This window comes from Grus americana, chromosome 4 (genome assembly GCF_028858705.1).
Source record: "Grus americana isolate bGruAme1 chromosome 4, bGruAme1.mat, whole genome shotgun sequence".
Taxonomy (NCBI): domain Eukaryota; kingdom Metazoa; phylum Chordata; class Aves; order Gruiformes; family Gruidae; genus Grus; species Grus americana.
The window spans coordinates 2,566,650-2,585,389 of NC_072855.1; the positions used below are offsets into that span (position 1 = coordinate 2,566,650).

General features: G+C 41.9%; 1 protein-coding gene across 5 annotated transcripts in view; it reads right to left on the bottom strand.

Moving 5' to 3' along the window:
- Positions 1–18,740, bottom strand: part of ATRN (attractin) — a 151,901-nt gene that overhangs the window by 94,377 nt on the left and 38,784 nt on the right. For all 5 annotated transcript variants that reach the window (XM_054823242.1, XM_054823244.1, XM_054823243.1 and 2 more), the window contains 7 exons: positions 11,620–11,748; positions 9,380–9,585; positions 7,503–7,671; positions 6,058–6,148; positions 4,083–4,326; positions 2,409–2,592; positions 226–380 (listed from right to left, as the gene is read on the bottom strand). In XM_054823242.1, coding sequence (XP_054679217.1) covers positions 226–380; positions 2,409–2,592; positions 4,083–4,326; positions 6,058–6,148; positions 7,503–7,671; positions 9,380–9,585; positions 11,620–11,748 — 1,178 coding nt within the window. The remainder of the gene's footprint in view (positions 1–225; positions 381–2,408; positions 2,593–4,082; positions 4,327–6,057; positions 6,149–7,502; positions 7,672–9,379; positions 9,586–11,619; positions 11,749–18,740) is intronic.

Consider the following 18,740-nt stretch of genomic DNA (forward strand, 5'->3'; position numbering starts at 1 on the left):
ACCAAATAACTGCTGCTGTATTTGCCTAGAAATCACTGCACCAGCTCATTTGCTTGGTAATGTGTAGCAAGCTAAATGAGCCTCTCCTGATTACACATTCTTCTGCAGTATGCTTAGTAGCATTTGGTATAATATACCCAGCATGTAAATTAGTCTTCTTGAAGACAGCTCTTTTTGGCTATCCAAGAATATTTTTTTATTATTACTATTTCTGCAAGAACTTACCAATATCATACGCCATAAAATCTGAAGAAAAGCACTTTGCGCCGTGGCTCATGGAGGTGTCATTGTGCGTGTTTCCTCCAAACACCAGCATGGTTCCGCTCATTATCACAGCCGTGTGCAAATAGCGAAAAAATCTACTGTCTTTAAGAATAGTCCTTCAGAAGTAAAAATACATGTATTACTGACACTGATTAGTACCTGGCAAAGACAAAACAATCCATAAATCCAAGTCGAAGAAGGTTTTGGGGGTGTGGGGAGGAGCAGAGGGGATAGTATTTAACTACTTTTCCTAATGAGATATTTAACAACTTCCTTTCCAGACTGTTTAATTCCTCCTGTAATTTCATTCTCTCATCTTCCCATCTGCTTGTCAATTTATAGGAGAAATATATCTATGAAAGCCTTTTTCCGAAGCTATGGATCTTAAAATCATCCCTGGGGATTATCAAGCTTTCACAGTAACAGGGCTTTTGAGCATAGTCAGCTAAACCTGACGATACAGACACTGCCTGGGAGGACTTCTAGAGTAACTCTGATTTTACAGTAACCTAAAGAATTCCTTCAAACTGGGTATCATCTCTTGCTCCAAACTAACAAACCTATTCTAAAGAAATCTATGCAGCTGCTGCTAACAGTGCCTCGCAGTTTAATACCTGCAAAACTCAACACCTCATCCGTGACTAAATCACGGGAGGCATTAATCAAACTCACCACCGCCCTCACCTTTGCTCAGCACGACTAAGGGCACTGCACACCAAGGGTCACCCTCTGTAGAATTTCCCTGCTATTTTGAGAGGGTGGGATCGCAGGAGAATCCCGGTGAGGCCATGTCTGTGCTGCAGACACACCAGTGTCACACCAGCTCTGCAGAACACCAGCATCCCCAAGGCAGCTTGCACTGAAGCCCAGATTTTCACAAGGAAACATCCAGCAAACGGATTATCGACAAGCTGGACCAGGGACCCATCCCTAATGCACGAGCAGCGGTATCGCAGCACGCAGGGGCTTTCCGAGCGTTGCTCTCACCCTGCCAGGGCTACAGCGTTAGATGTGAAGCTGCCAGACGAAACACCGGAGGGAACATGGGGAGAAGCACGCTCGCAAAAATAAAGATCAAGGGACTGCTTTTCTGCCCCTCCTTGAAATCACAAGAGGGAGACAGGGCCTGAAGTACTTAAGAATTAAGAAAAAAGGAGTCAACTACACCAAAAAAAGTATAGATAAAGATGAGCAGACACTCCTACGCGCCTCGCTGCAAGGCGACTGCTCGCCTGCTCTGACAGTCCTCGCCAGACTGGCAAAACAAATGCAACGAAAAGAAGTTGGTGCTGCAGCAGTTTGGAAGAATATTGTCACATTTGTGACATTTTCTGCCTATTCAGCCAGATTTGCCCACTCCACGGCTGAAGTGGAAGTTCAGTGAACCAAGAGAGGAAGTGTGGTGATTACTGCATGTACAACGGAGCAGGAAGGAAGGTTTTTGGAAATTAGTCACCAGTTACTTTACTCATCAGTACAGACTCACAAATGGTTGTTGCAGAAATACAAGCTATTTTAAACTCTCAAAAAAAGGCAATACGGTGACTCAAATTTACATGTGGTATTTCAAAAGATCAGTCTCCTCCTGTCAGGAGCCTTTAAAAAAAATCTTGAGGAAAACCACAAAATTGAGAAAAATGTATTTTACCTCTGTAGCTCAAAGTTGTGAAGTTTTGCTATAGCTTTTAAATAAAACTCACCTTTGGGCAGAAACAAATCACAGAAGATTTCAGCTTAAGAAATGAACATTTCAAACAGTTACAGAGCCAGAAGAAAATGGGGTTATAATAGAAATTCTTTTGCAGTCTTAACAGCAGAATGAATTATCACTCACTTGACTGCAGTAACTGCACTTATATGCACAGTCTGTACTGCTGGCAAGAAAATCCCATCAAATATTTTTCTTTTCAGCTTTAATACAACAATAGATTAAAATGGATTTCTTGGCTCATTCACAGCCTTGATTATATGTGATTATATGATTCTGTATTCGTAAAGGGACATAAAAACAACAGATACAAGAGCACACTATCTATCCTGAATGCAGGTAGCTGTGTACTACTGTACGCTTATCAAATACCCCATCCTCTTGTCCGCTACAAACTAAAACGACGCGGTGGCGTACAGGAGGGAGAACTACTTACCACATACGGGAATCAACTTCATATTTGTACAAGTCGTCTGCTAGTCTGTATTTGTTGGCACTGAATGCTTTGTAACCTCCGTGGATGTAAATTGATCTTGTATTTGGATCATAAACACTACTGTGGCCGTACCCTCCTTGAACCAAAGCTCCGCTCGTCTGTAAAATGTTCCATGTATTTGTGGCTGAAAAATGAAAAATATGAGTGACAGAACATGGTTAATTTATCTCCATTAATGACTTATCTACAAATCTGGTGGTGAAACAAATTGGGTTTCCCTGGACTCAGACCTAGACACTGTCTCTATCACTTCACATCCAAGAATGCTCTCCTTCAAGGAGTTTATTCTCAAGAAGTATTGTCAAGTATTATTAATTAGACCAGAAACATCTCTTCTACAGTCATTTATTACATTTTGCAGACAAGCTAAGTAAATGAGAGATAAAAAGTACAGAAATAATATATTGCATTTCAGTGACAGTAAAATGCCAGCAGCATGGCTTGATTTGGAATGGTACCCAAGAGCACTTTTATTTTATATATATATAAAGCCAGATAGCACTGAAGCCTAGTTAAGTATGACTGAGAAGAACACTGCAGTTAAAAACTAATATGTGATTAATGGTCCTATATCTCACTCACTAAAATAACATTGGTTTGAAGCACCCTAGACATAATATAATGGCAACTGAAACAAAAATGCCAAATTACACGCCAAATCTCTGTAGCAAGTGCAGAATGAAACCCTACACCGGCTTCCTAACTCCAGGGCAGATGAGGCGCACAAAAGGCAAAGGAATTGAATAGTCTGCAAGATCATACATGGGAAAAACAGAACAACAGAAAAACACATCACTGCCCCACACATCCTGCTTTCCTCTAGCTTCCTCCTAGAGGAAGAAAGCTTGCTCGCATGGACACCAGTGAAACGGAGCAGGCTCCGGTAGATCCTCTGGATCAAGATGACTGAAGGACAAGGATAACAGGTCAAAAGTGCAGATAGTGCCACTATTCCTGAGAATAATCAGCACATTCACGTCGTGAACTTCCTGTGCTTAACTACGTTCTCTACCTGGTCAGTGGAGCAAAGGACATGCCTCCAGAGAGCCATTTCAGAGCAGCAGTTCAGTTCAGCTGGAGAGCTTCCTACGCTTCTCCACCGATGATACTGGAAGTCTCTGGATCTTCAAGTCAGAGTTTGGATTATTCCCAGAGATATAGGGCAAATGGAAGTCCAGAAAGTCATTCCCTGCTCCCCTAAGCATTGGCTCATCACCACAAATCAGCCACTGGAGACAGGGCTATCAGGTTAAGTGGATACTTGGTCTGAATTGTTACAGCTATTCTTGTATTCGCAGGATACAAAAATAATTTCACAAGTGTTTGCTTTGTCAGAGGGAGAGAGAAAAATTAATTTAAATTGTCCCGCAGTTATCCTGCTGTGTCCCTCAATTACAGCTTTTTTGTCTTTGGGACCTAACAAGCTCTATAAAGCTGGAGGCACTGGCTGCCAGCTCACTGTTTGTGTTACACAAACACTGGAAGTTACATTGAACTTCTCATACACACAAATAGAAGGACATACCTGTCTTTGTTTTGCTATGTGAATATAGATCATTTAAATAATTCTCAAACCAACTGTTAAAATTGAAGCGAAAGGTAGGTACCACTCACCCAGGTTGTATTCCTGGACATTGCTGATATACCCGTAAAGAGGGCAGTGTCCAAAAATGACGAGCATGACCGCGCTGTCGTCTTGCAGGGTGACGATGTGTGCCGAGTGGCCAACAACAGCGTACTGCTCCTTGGCTTTTGGCGTTGCTTGAGCCCAGGTCTGGGTGGGAATGTGGAACACCCACAGCTGGCTGGTCACGTTCCCCGTTGCATCTATTTTTCCACCATACATGTATATATCATCCTGAAACAGGTTAGATTTAAAATGAGGCCAGTAAGTTTGGCATTTAGGAAACAGCTAATATGTAAGTAATTAAGTTGTTATATTTTATCTGCTCTCAGCCTAAGTTTTTCTCCTCTCTCAAGGAGAAACAGATCTCCTCCACCAGTCACATTTGATAAGAAAGCAGCCACGACTACCAGGGTTTGTACCCAAGTCTGTAATATCAGAATACTTTCAACACACACAATTCACCCTACATCAGGGTACGGAGGGGAAGCGGTGCATGGGACAGGATTGACCTTCAGATGACAGACATCAAAATTTGGGTGCCTGGATGCTTGCTGAGCATCTAAGCATCCACTATAAAATACAGCAGAGCCTGGAGAACAATTCAGCTGATCAAAAGTAGGGAAGGTGTGCCTACTTTTGGGTGAGCTGACTTGCTCTCCAGATTTCACTACCTGTACTGATTAGGTCTGTTTTCACTATAAATGGAGCTCAGAGGCTCCCAAAGGCACCCAAAGTTAGGCACCTGAAGTCAGAAGAGTCAATAAGCAAGCTGAATCCCTCCCACAGCTTGCAAATGAAAACAGCAGAAGACAGCTGGTAAGAAAGGCAGCTATGATGGAAACTCCTCTGTGTCTGTACACTAAAAGCTTTGTCTTCCAAGTTAATGCACTGACAAAAAATGAGGAGCCTTCGGAAAGAAGGGAGCCAGGATAGTTAGGGTTTTATTAATCATTGTGTAAGAGCCAAGTTCCAAAACTCTACCCAGTTCCCTTTGTGGGTTTCTCCAGGCATCTCAGGGACAGTCATGAATCCAAAGTGTGTAGTGGAGCAGCCCTGTTTCCCTACTGACAAGGTGGTAACCTTGGAAAGGGAAATTCGCTACTGTAGCTGATGCTTTTTGGGAAATTCCTGAGAACCACTGCCTGGCACTGATGGTGAACCCACTTATCGTATCCTACTTTTGAACAGTTATTTGCAGAATGGGCATCGAGCCCTCGCAGGTAGGGATTTCCATCCTTCTCAGGTTCCTCAAGTGTTCTGTTTGTGAACGGTGCTGTGTGGAGTTTTTCAAGTGTTTATAATTATGCTTTATATAGGCTTGCACTGTGATGAGCTAATTAACATTCCAAAAGCAAAGGTCAGTAAAGGATTAGCTCATTTCCTTTTCAAAGACTTTGCCATTCTGCCCTCACGTGGCCTGCACTCACAGCAAGACACACAGGTGAGAAATGAGGTAAGAACAGTCAAACCCACTTGTCATTTCAGATGCTGGAAGAATAGATTCATGGATCTACTGCAGAAGCAGAGCAGGTTCCAAAAATTCCTAGCTCACCAGCTCTGCTTTAGTGCCCTGGACAAGAGAGCTCATAAAAATATTTATGTGGTCTAACACAAAAGAAGGCAGATGGGAAATCAGATGAAGTCTAGCAAACTCTAGCCGTCAGGCATGTCTTGCAAGTGCAGACAGTAAGAAGGAAATAATGGACTCATTGACCTCAGTGGGCTTTAAAATCTCTGAGAAAAGAGCAAAGGAGGAACACACAAGCATAGGCTCTACTGACTTCCTAGGATACCAGCCCAAGGACTCCCTGGAGTACAATCACACAGACTGGGATATCCATGGAGAAGCCTCTGTAGCAGAAATGCTTCTCCCAAACCAAGACTGATCGGTAGGAAGAGGTGGGTGTAGGGGGAGAAAAGGGAGAAAACAGCCAGGAGATGAGTCTGCAGCACTGAACTTACCTTATGCAATGCCAACGTATGACCATATCTCATCTCGACTGAGTTCACAGTGTTGTCAAGTGGAAGCCACTCTTCAGAAATAAGATCGTACCTGTATAAGAAAAATTGAATTAATTATCTGAGGAGTAGATAATAAAGTCGAGAAAATTATTGCTTGTCCTTTCCAGAATTTGTGAGAAATTCTTACATTTAACAAAAGTCCTACCAAGATTTCAGCATGCACAAAGCACTCACAGACTACTTAGGGATTAAAAAAATCCAGTCAAGCCTGCTATGTTACTTATTGATCTGCTTCACCCTGAGTTTTCCTTCCCATGCAAAACCAAGAGCTAATGCGTTGTCTATTAAGCTATGACAACTTACACCACATGATCCACCCAAAAGAGCAGAAAAAGTTTACATTGAATTCAGATAAGTTCCGATTACTTGATAACAAAAACTTGCTGGTGTTTAAAAGGCACTTTTTAATTATGTCTTTGTCATTCAAGTGTATTTTTTCTGTGAACTTGAAACAAGATAAATCCTTTACCCTGAAAATGGCCTGTGGCTTTTTAGATAGAAGAATGAACTACACTCGCCAGGCTTACAGCCTTGTAAGATAAAATCATGCCTGAGAAAGCGTTCAATGAAGCCACAGGGTATCTGTTGAAAAATCAGGCATGACTTTGAAAGAGTAAATTGTGGATGTAATCACCAACTATTCTACAACTAACTGTGCATTTTCAGCTCTTTTTTTAACTTCCCCTATAAGAATTATTAACTCTGGACGTGAGTGCAAAACACACAGCTCTCACTTAGCTCTGTGAAAGTGAGGTATGCAGGCACCCCTGGGAAAAAATCCAGCTTTTGCCTAGATCTGCTCCAATACTATCAAGCTCAAGATGAAGCCTGAAATGCTATTTATGGGGGATTTCCACAAGGTACACAATTGCTATTTGATATCTTAGTTACTGTTAAATCTCCTCAACTAATTGCATAAATGTCATCATCCTAAATGCCACTCCCTGTTTGGTATGGATGAACATCCACAGTAATCGGTATGGATTAATTAAGGAGCCAAACACTTCTGAAATCACACAGATATAATATAAGGAAGGGCTAATAACACAGAAGCAAAACTACCCTCTTTGAATACAAGGCCAGATATAATTTAGAAGCTAGCCTAGAAATATATAGTGAAGAGTTAAATGCTCCCAGAAGCAGAGGAATCAAAAACAAAAAAAATCACTGCACATCAGGAACCTTACGCTTTTACTTTTCCAAAATTAGCACCCCTCAGCAGCGTTTTCCCACATCTCAAACGTGAATCTAAGTTTTATTACTGCTGTTTTCCCCTGGAGATGGAGCGTAGGCCAACGCACAGCACGTTGGGATGGCATTTTCTAAAAATAATTCTCAAATCTAAGTTCCTCTACTTAGACTTTATTATCTAGGTTTATACTCACGCTAAAACCTTCTGAGAGTCGGAATGATTGAAGACATAGCCTCCAACAATCCACATTTTATTGTCATGGATTATGGTTTTGTGAGATGCTCTAGGAAGTTTTGGAAGAGAGTATTCCTCCCGGGTCCAAAATGACTGGTTTGCAGGAACAGGAATTGAACAGCCAGGACCTGGGAAAATAAGGTTTAAAAATTGATTTTTTTTTCCAAAGCTTGTATTTCAGCTAGAGGTCAAGATCCTGCACCACAGATAACAAAGACATGGCCAGGTTACAGGTGGAAGATGTGATCCTCCTTTCCTTGCCCACATGAGCAACCTGTGACAGACCTGCTGTGTGATCTTCCAATGGTAACCACACACTTCAAAATTGTTTTCAGACCTAAAAGCAGTCCCAGACTGGATGAACCAGGGATGCAGCAAAGCACTCTGCTCTGTTCTCCCTACTAAGATTACAGGGTGGGCATGGTGCAGACCCCTTCCTGCTCCACATTAAGAGGGGATCTTCCAGCACTTATCTAGCCACCACATGCCCACAGAAGCCCCAACACAACCTGTGAAAGCTTCAGGAGACCTGCTCAGCTATAAAAACCCAAAGGTCTACGGCTATCTTTCCCTCTTTTTGTTCTTCTCCTTCCCAGCAATACATTTTTATGAATTGTTCATTTCTTATTGTTTTTCTATACTTCTGCTTCTCTTAAGGTAACTTTTTCACTGCCAGGCTTCCCTTCACAGTTCCCCACGGCATGGTAGAAGAGGAGCAGCACGTGGTAAGGTCTCAGCAAAGAGCCACATGGATGCTCTCCCTTCTCTTCAGTGATGCCCATCCATGTGCACGGGGTTACTACAGACAACAGAGAGCACAGAACAGGCTGAAGAGGCTCAGGCCTTGGAAAGGGAATAAGTTTATCAGCACAGCCTTTAGGCAGTCATAAAAGCAAATCACTGTGTCTTGACTGTAAGAGACAGCATCTGGTAGGTCTTCATGAGTTTCTACCAGCAGTAACCTTAGGAAAGCAGATTGGAATCTGGTTTATCACCTTTGAAAAGGTTTCTGAGGTAGAGTGACCATTTCCAGATGTAAAAAAGCTTCAGAAAAAGAAAGGGGATAGCAGCTTGCATCTCGTTCTGCTATGGTTTGTCCACCATAAGTCCACCTGTGCTGTCAGTGCACAGCCAGACTCCAGAAAAGCGTTAGGAGGAACCGCACTGCATAAGGAGATGTGGCTTTCCAGGTGCGTACAAGTCCTCAAATATGTTACCTGTGGCTGGTTTTCTATCTGAGAGGCTGACCTGCTAACCTCGGTACAGGGTGCGTTCTCCCTAGCACGCTCGTTTTGCTAACTCTGACTCTCTCCGCAGTGCCTAACACACTGCCTGGTTTTGCAGCAGAGCTGAGCGGTGGTAGCAGGTGCTGCCAGTGCTGGAGCTGGCTGTGTTTCACATGAGACTGATTCGTGCACATCAATGCATCTTGGCAAAGGAAACACATGTTTGGTCCAAACCGTTGCTAAGAATGACACGGTTGACCAGCACAGCTGGACATGAGAACAAGGCATTTTGTGTGTTCAAACACGTCAGCAACTGCCGCTAGGCTCAGCTTTGCTTAAGCGCACACTAAGGAGGATTAAAGTTTTCATCCGATGCTTGCACACGACAAGTTGGTACTGCTTTGTATGGTAGCAAAGTTGCTTTAAAAAGAATTTTTCACCAATGTTGTATCATCTTTTGATATGAAAAGGTAGACGGAAGCAGCAGACACTCTGTTGCTAGTCAAAATGCTAATACTTGTCAAGCAGAACATTCTCAAATACTCCCAATACATAGAAAAGGCGACCTCTTAACAAGAGCCTCTCCATATTAACCAGGCAGGAGACTTACCTTGCCAGCCAGCAGAGCACACACATGCCTTGGTATCATTAAAGCTGCAATGCCCTCTCTCAGGCGCCCCACAATCATCTGTGCAGTAGGGAATATCACAAGCTTCTCCCTTCCAGTATTTGGCACATTCACATTCAAGAGCATTGCTGCTGTTATTGAGCTTGCACTCTCCTCGGCCGGAGCAATTATTGGGACACATATTGAAACTGCAAACATCAGGGAAAGAAGGTTTGTCAGTAATGAAACAGATTCCCAAGCCATAATTCTTATTAACAAATACAAGAGTGATGTTGAACAAAAGTTAATACAGCTGTTAACGTACACACCAAAGAGAGCCGCTCATCTAGAACCTGATGTGATGGACCTGCAGAGATTTGTTCTCTGTCTATCATCTGCAGAGCTGCCTCACTTAATGAGTTAAACTTAAAACTCCTCTGAAAAATTACCAATATGAATTTTAGCCATTTGTAATGCAAATGAATTGCCTTAAAACACCCAACAGTAAGTGAAGAATTTAATCAGCGCATAAGGCTTTTGTGGTGTCTGTGCAATTTATACTTAAACTACTCACAATTAGGTGCTATTCTGGGATCTGCTTACCAAGGGAACGCGCTTGAGATGAATCCCAAGCCAAAGATGTGCTTGTTTTGAATCAGTGCTGATTTTATATCATCTGCAATGTAGCTGAGACAAAACTAGATACTTCCTTGGTGAAGATCCAAATTCGGAGACCCTATTAATTTCCAAATTCCAGTTTTTGCTGGTGTATCAACCAGCATAACTCACAGATGGGGATTACTACCCAATACTCTCACTGTCATGCGACAGGTGGAGTCACTGGCTCGAAGACCATAATTTCACAAGCGTTTGTTGAGTAACTATGTCCAGTAGTAACTATAGAGACTGTTAAACTGCAAAGAAATAAATACATCCTTTTATCTACTCTCTGCAAAAATGTTAGGAGGAAACCTAATGGCCAGAACACAAAGAAGAAACCAAACACAAAATAGTACTTGAAAATTGTTTGAAATTATCAAGAAAGTAAAGAGTCAAAGAAATATTAAAATATCTTAAAGGAACTTAAAAAAGGCAGGTTATTCTTGAAGAGAGTATCTCTGTTGTATTGCAACGGGGCAATTCCAACAGCTGGCAGTAGATGGTGTCATGGTTTATGGTATCAGCCAGACTTTCAGAATGCTACCGCTTCAGCTGCCGTGTTTCACATAAGTTTGCAAAGGCTCCTCCTCCTTTTCTTCTACAGCTTTCAAGGGGTGCTCCATGCCCCACATTCTTCAAAGAATCCACTGTATATTTAAGTGCTTAATAAGGATGAAAGTACTGAGACTAGTATTCAAAAACTAAGTACATCATTTTCAGGAAAACTTTCAGTTTTGCAAAATGTCAGTTATGACCAAGGATTTTGCAGCTGATTTTTTTTTTGAAAGAGAGGTGAGAACTCCTGCAAGTTACATCCAAATTAAAATCTCCCAGTGCAGCACAAACAGAATTTGTATCTGTAGGAGAAAAAAATTCAAAGCCCATGATCCCCACCAGAAGCAAGAAATCCCATCTCTACTAGTATGTCCACACTGAGTTCATTTACTTCAAAACAAAACCTTTCTAAGAGCAGTTGATGAATTAGGGAGTACCCTAGAATTATTTTTAAAAACCTTACCAATAGGACTAAATATACAGTAGTGAACAAGAAAGCACCCACCTACAGTATTTAAAATATGAACCAAAGAACATAACAAAACCATTCCAGACTAAAAAGAAGCCAGATTAAGCAATTTGATCCAAGGATTGGATAAGAAAAACATCCCAAAGAAAACTGCTTGAGGATCCTCAAGAGAAGGTCCAGTCTGGTGTCCCAAGTGAAATGCGTGTACTTATGCAAAAGCGTGTCTCTGCAGAACGCAGAAGAGCACACATATGCACAAAATACATCGATTGTGGTTGACTGAATATGATCAAATAAGTCTAATAACATAAAATAAACAATACGATGTCTTTTTGAGCAAACATTTGCCCACGCTTACAAGTGACAACTGAAGTTAATGCTGAGCACACTACAGTTATTAGCTGTTGCAAAGGGTATAATAAAGATAAAAATCTAAATTCAAGTATCTACTCATAATTACATGCTTCAATGGCAATTGCTTATTTCAAGATAAATCTGAGAAAAGACGAAACCTCCTTTTGCTCAACCTGCAACATCACTTTGGAGTGGAACTACTTACTTATATGTGATGTTAAACCCTGTTAAATTATAGGCAGCATCACTGAAGAAATGCAGAAGGGCATATCCAGAAGTAGCTACAACTTCTGGTACTGTTTCATTGCTATCTTTCTCAGGAACAATAAGACCACTGGAAAAGAAAAGAAAAAATTAAATAATGTTAGATGTGAAATAAAAGGGAGCAAAGCAACAAGAGTAAATGCATCAGTATTAAGAAAACAATCGAAACAAGGTATTTATTTGCATCTATTGGAAGTATAATGAATTTATGTAAAGTAATCATCATTTTCATAGAGCAGTGTTATCAGACTGTTTTTCTTCAACAGAACTCTTTAAATATTCAAAAGGAAATGTCCCCACATTGTACGTATACTCAACCAACCCTCAAAACAAACCCATTCTTAAAGGTATAAGAACCCTCAAGTCCTTCTCAAAGATAAAACCACATTCTTCAGGACCAGTTTAGTAAACCCTCTAGCTTGGCTTAATTATCCGCAATACAGTGGCTGCGTTACTGACCAAGGAGTGCAGACAAATGAGGACATTGAGGCTATCAAGAGTAGCGTTACTGATGCCCTCAACACACACGGCTTTGGTCTACAAGAAGGAACGGCTGCAGAAATGAACGCGAACAGAAAACCCTGAAGTAATCAGCTTGGCTCTTCTGAAAGATAAATGCATATTAGAAAGTGTTTAACCTAAATAAACTTGAAGAATTCCAGTTATTCTTAGCAAAAACCCACTTTCCCTCCCATATTACTCTGCCATGATTTAAAGAGGACCCATTCCTACAACAAAGTGCCATGTTTGAAAACAGAAATTAGTGTGCCCCAAAAGCATAAAACCTGCTGCACCAAGCCAAACTAAAGGTCTGCAGAGCCCAGTATTTCCTCCTGACTACGGGCTACAGTAAATGCTCTGGAAAAACTGTGACAAATGAAGCAAGCACAGAACATTTTGGTGATTGTAGAATCCCACACTGGTTTGGGTTGGAAGGGACCTCACAGCCCATCTAGTTCCAACCCCCTGCCATGGGCAGGGACACCCTCCACTAGCCCAGGTTGCCCAAAGCCCCATCCAGCCTGGCCTTGAACACTGGTGATGTGTTATCCAGCTTCCAGAAACCCACAGTTCAGGTGACCTGGAGAATGCACCCAAGTCAGCACATTTAAATAAACCATTAGTCCATGTTCTAGCTAATTCCCTTCTCAACCATTTATACCCTTTTCACTTGGAAAATCTGCAACAGGGAGGACGACAATTTAACTCCACAATGGCAGAAAAAGGACTTCCTATGCTTGCTTACATCTGTTGCTTGATCATCCACCGATGCCTCTTGGGTTCCTCCTCTATGAGGAATGAGTACAATTGCCCTTACTCACCACCTTCCTACCACTCACTCTTTCATAAAGTTCCATCCGACTCATCACATCCACGTTTGTTGCCTTTTCTGTCCTAAAAGACTGTCACACTCACTATTCCCACCTCATTCATTGCTTCACACCTCTGGTCACCTCTGGCTGCTTCTCTACACCCTTCCAGGTTGTGCTAGATGTCTCTTGAAAAGAGTAACTACTACCTCTTTACCTACTGCACAAAATAGGTTTTATCTGAAAGGGAGCGTTTATTCTTCTTCTAACAGAAGCCAACAACAACAAAACAAAGAAGTCCATTCCTCCTTCATACAGAAGACATGAGAGCAAGCATAAATTTGACATCTACTGAGTTTATTTTTTTAAAAAGCCCTTATTTAAGCAAAGCACATTGTCTACCACCACCTATTCATAGCCAGCTGTTACTTTCTTGTAGAGAACCACTTTTCCCCCAGCCTCAGTCCTATTTTCAAAGGCTAAGTCGAAGCTTTTTGACAAGCAGAGGCTCCAAATCCCAGAGCGGAGCGTGTCCGGCAGGGAACCAAAGGCAGCTCCGGGGCCGCAGGCAGGCAGCAGCTCTCCTGGGAAAGCAGCCAAGCCTGGTTTCATGCCCTGAGACTTCTGAATATCCGAGGGCACCATCGACTAAAAAGCAACGATGAAAAGAATTTTTCCCCCTGAAGAGAACTTACTTTTTTTCTTTTCAGATCTATTCAGAACAGAAAGCAAACGCATTTGAAGACAGTTCCTTAGGACAGTGTAAATGAGTTTCTACACCCAAGGAAAAGAGTCACAGCTATCCACAGCAACCCATTCACGTCACCCGGAAAGCACTTTTTTGTGACCTGAATTTTTCTGTCTCTACGATACAATACAATGGTGTGCTCGAAGAATAACACAGACACCCAGTGATCCCTTCCAAAAGCTTTTGCTATAGAAGCTGGGGGGGTCTGCACCAAGAGTAACAGATGAATGTGTTACCTACGGCAAGGTAAATCTGCAAATGGTACAACAGCCCTTCCTGCACAGCTAGTCTTATCGTGGACAAAAAGATATCCTTCATTTTAGCAACATGCCATAAAAACGCAGTAACCTGATCCCATGTTTTGGCTAAACAGCTCCAGCACATTTGCAGATATCTAGCTCAGTAAATAGTTCCTTGTGAGAAAGGCAATTATTTTTTCTTCTCTCAGATCTGAACGATCTGGGATTAGAAGGCAAAATTCACTGCCTTTTCCTCTGTAAGAGGTGCTTGTTTCATTCTAAAATTTCAGATTTCTGAAGATGATCTCTCCCAAAAGACCGTCTCCCGAAACATCAAAGAACAAAAAAAATCTAATAAACTTCTTGCTATTTTGTTCATAGTTTTCCTTTGTAATGCAAACTGTAGGACGGTACATCTCTGCCACAGGAAAACAGACATCTGAATGTAATTCAGGAGAAGGCAAACTACAGCTCAGGGACAAGAGAAAATTCCTTTGTTCTGGTTTATTCTCCTTCCATCTTATTCTTGCAGCACTCATCACTGATATTACAGGGCAATCTCACTGGAAGGCCCTGGAGCAGGGAGAACTAGGCAGCAAAGAATAAAAGAACAGAGTGAGCAGCAGTAGTGAGAGAAGACAAAAATCCTCCCCCAATAACCTTTCCTAATAAAAGGACTAGCACAGGACAATTATTTGTTTTCTCTTAGAAATCTCAGGTTTGGGATATGTTTGGGAATAACACAGGTACCTCCGTAGCAGATATTCTCACCGTATCTCCTGCTTCCTCCCTTCTTTCCATCTTTTTCTGATGGGTGGTATGTAAATATACTGAAGAGGATGTTAACCCACCTACACAAGTTTAAAACAGCCTGATGAAACTTAATAGATAGATGGTAATTTTGTTCAGAGAAAGCCATGAAGGGAACACAACACAGCGATAACAATCAGGTCCTTGAAAGGTCAAACCTCGAAAACTGTGAATAAATCCAGCGCGTGAGCAGCATCCTTTTGAATAAACCAGCACTGAATTTACATTCTCTGCCATGAAAAAAAAAATCCAATAGGCAGAATCAGAACGATAAAGGATTATGCAAACCTTCCTTTAAACTAAATCCAGAATCTCTCAGAGACTCGACTCCGACCAAGATTAGCCTATTTCACAATGTACCGCTTCTATTTCTTTTTATAAGGTTTCAAAACATTCCGCAATCATCGCTACTCCAAAGCAAACAAATACTCCTACTTGGCTAAGCTGTCCGATGACACTATTTCCTCGGCGTTGGAAGTCAAACCTCTGGTTTGCCCTGATACAACTTCTATTTTCTGTGCGCTGGATTTGTAGAGTGAAAGAGAGTGAAAAACACGATCCAGGAGACCCAAATACTCTATCGCCCTGCACACAACCCTACACCACAGAAAAATGGGAATTATTTAAAACAAGAGGCATCTCCTCTATTACTTTTCCTTGAATTGCCATGCAAGCATCAAGATGATGGTGTATTCATCATTTTCTCCCGAGACACAACCTGCCAGCGTGGCAGAGATCAAAAGTTTAAGAAGTTACTGAGCAGAAAATAGTCAAAGAAAGACGACGGACACGCATGTATACAAAGCGACACCATCTCTCCCTTTTTAAAAACCAGTCCGTGCACATCACCATACTGAAAACTACAAAAGTAACAATAAACAACAAAACAAACACAAACCGAAAACAGAAATTATGAGAGACTAAAACTAAATCAAAGCAAAAAAATAAAAAAAAAAGGGGGGAGAAAATAAGGAGACATCTCAAATTCATTTTCTTAAAGGAAAAGCTAGCGTGCAGCATGACTACCCCCAAACATGGACTTGTAAGGAAACAACGCAATTACAACGACACTCGTGAGAAAGCGAGAAAAAGAAAAAGACTCATTATTGAGAGCTGGCAACTTCCCAACGTCAAATTTTTTTTGAAACCATCTTCCCTTGTTGCACTACAGACAGACCCAGCTGGCGCAGCAGAGCCCTGAGGATCAAAGGGGCTTGCCCCAAAAAACTCCTCCGCTCTTACGTGATGCTCTTCCTCCCGCAGCCGGGAGAACAAGGACAAACCATAAACACGTGAAAACCCGTCTCATGAGCCATTCCGTGATTTTTAATGATTATGTCACATGGCGAGTGTGACTGTGGAAGCCGTATTTCAAGAGAACATGGGCTGAGAAGCCTCAAAAGAAGTAAAACATTTTTTGCCATTACAGTGAACAAGTACTTTAAAAGTTAAAAAATTATTTTAGTATCTAGTCCTGGAGAGCCAGACTGTGCTATCGGCCACGGTGCAAATGTCTTTTCCTTTTTTAAAACCTAAGGGCTGCTGTTATCGTTCAACACCCATGAAGCTTGGTACAGGATACCTGAATTAATGAAAAAAATTATATTCTTCAGTTCATCAGAAAGAGCTTAAGAGAAAAGAACCGAGAAAGTGAAGAACTGAAGAAACTTGTTGCTCTAAATTTCCATTACAGGCCTTGATTTAACTCAGAGGGTTTCTCTTTTCAAAACCGTAAAATAGAAACTCTCTTTGTCCATCTTGCCAAATTGATTTAGTGTTTTTGAAAGGGATTACAGGTTTAGGGAGCAAAAGCAATTTTGATACAATGCATTTACATTTCTCTAAGAAATTTTACTTTCTACCACAAAGCTATTTTGATTAATCAATTCTCACGTATTCGAAGGATCGGCTGGCTCACCAACGGGCTCGTGAGTAAATACAAACAAGGGAACATTACACAGCAGGTACATTTCTAGCAAAATCCCAAATACACGTGCTCCTCACCTTTTACTGGTTTTGTTGGGGTTTTTTAAAATCAATAGTCTAAAAGTTATGGTAGATCCAAAGAAAACAAATAGAGCAAAATAATAAATATTTAGACAACAGGCTGCTAGAACAAAAAGTCAACCGAACTGCTCCGTGAACTGAGCATGAGCACGATGACCATCTTGCAACACAGTCCAGCACAGGGTTGTAATATAATATATCCCCATCCCCTACCCTAGGAAGCAGAATAAGAACTGATTAGGGAGGTGATGGTTGACGACGCGCTGAGTGCCAGCTCCATCAGAGGAGCGCGAGAACATCGATAGGGAAAAACCTGGTTTCGCACATGAGCCAAGCACACCCAACGCATGCTTTGAAGGGAACAGAGCAATAAAACTTAAGCATTAAACAGTCCCTTCGTCTTCTTTATGGAGAAGCACACCTACTCGCAGTTTGTTCTCTGTCTATACGTGCCAGAGGCAAGGACCGCTTCTTCCTACAAGTCTGTATAACGTCAGCTTTAAGTTGATTAGCTCCTCTGGATACTCTTGTAACACAAATAGTTCTAACTCAATGCGGTTTGTACCTTTCTCAGTATAATTAATCCTCGTTAGCAGCCCCCCTGCTGTTATCAGCTGATCATTTGCTCTAAGCAATATAAGAGCAGACAATGGGGAGAGGTAAGCAGGGTTTGCAGGTTAGTTCAGGGAGGGCACTGAGGGCAAAGCAGAAGAAAGCCCGTGGCAGCAATGTGGGTTACGATTTCTGGCAAAGAATTGAGGGAATAGAAGGAGAAAAATAGAAGGGGGACAGCCACATGATGTACGAGGAGAGGCGGAAGGAGAGAGCTTTGTTTAGCCTGGAGGAGAGATGGCTGAAGATGGGGTGAAATCTAATTGCCGCCTTCAACTTCCTAAGGAGAGATTTCAGAGGAGATAGCACCAGACAAATTCACAGAAAAAGGACATACAGCAACACACACAACCTGCAGCAAAGGAAGTTCTGATTAGACAGAAGATTTCTACTTTTTCTTTTTTTTTTTTAACTATGAGGGTGGTCAAGCACTGGACTGCTGACCCAGAGGATCAGCAAGATTTCCATCCTTAAGAGATATTCACAGCTCGACTGGGCAAGGTCTCGAGCAAGGGCCTGATCCCCCTCTGAAGCTGGCCGTGCTTTGAACGAGGGATCAGACCAGGGTCTCTTCCAACCCAACTCAAGACACCTTCTGTGTCATACAAGTGTGTCTGGGTGTGCAAGTGCCATATTCACCAGCAAGTAACGAAAGGAAGGTGAGCTGCTCCTGTTTTCTGAGGGTACGAGAGCTCAGCAAGTGACCGTGGGGCAGCCACTGCCATCTGTCAGCGCTGCCACCACGACCATCCATCTGGCCCTGAGAGCAACCATGAGGCGCTTCCGAGAGGTCTCAACCCCCGGCGCCAAGTGCAGAGCCACGGCCAAAGGTCTGGCAAACGAACGATTGCTTTTGAAGAGGAAAACGCCCCCACCGCTGACCAGCGCAAAGTGAAAATAAAGGTGCAAAAGCAGCTCCAGTAAATGTTTAACATGGAGTAAAGTTAAAAACATGACCAACAAAGTTCACAGACGATGAGTTAGTTCATCTGCTGCAGATTTCTTCATTCATGCAGACGAACGTGCTGGACTTCTGTTTCCTCCACGGTCTTTTATTGCATTTTTGAAGCAGCAGACTTACACAGTCTCATGTTGCCTATGATCACAAATATAAACCAGCAAAGATATTTTTAACCCTGCTTAACAGAAAAAAGTTTAATGCATAGGACTGGCCGGCCCTGGGGGCACTCAGACTACAAGGAGTTTAGTAAACAGTTTATGCAGACACTTGCACTGTGTAAATGTTGACACTATGCAAATATTTATCACAGTTAAAAAATTTATAAAACCAATTTAAAGTTTCTCTATAGTCGAGTGCTGAGGATTTCCAAGATCA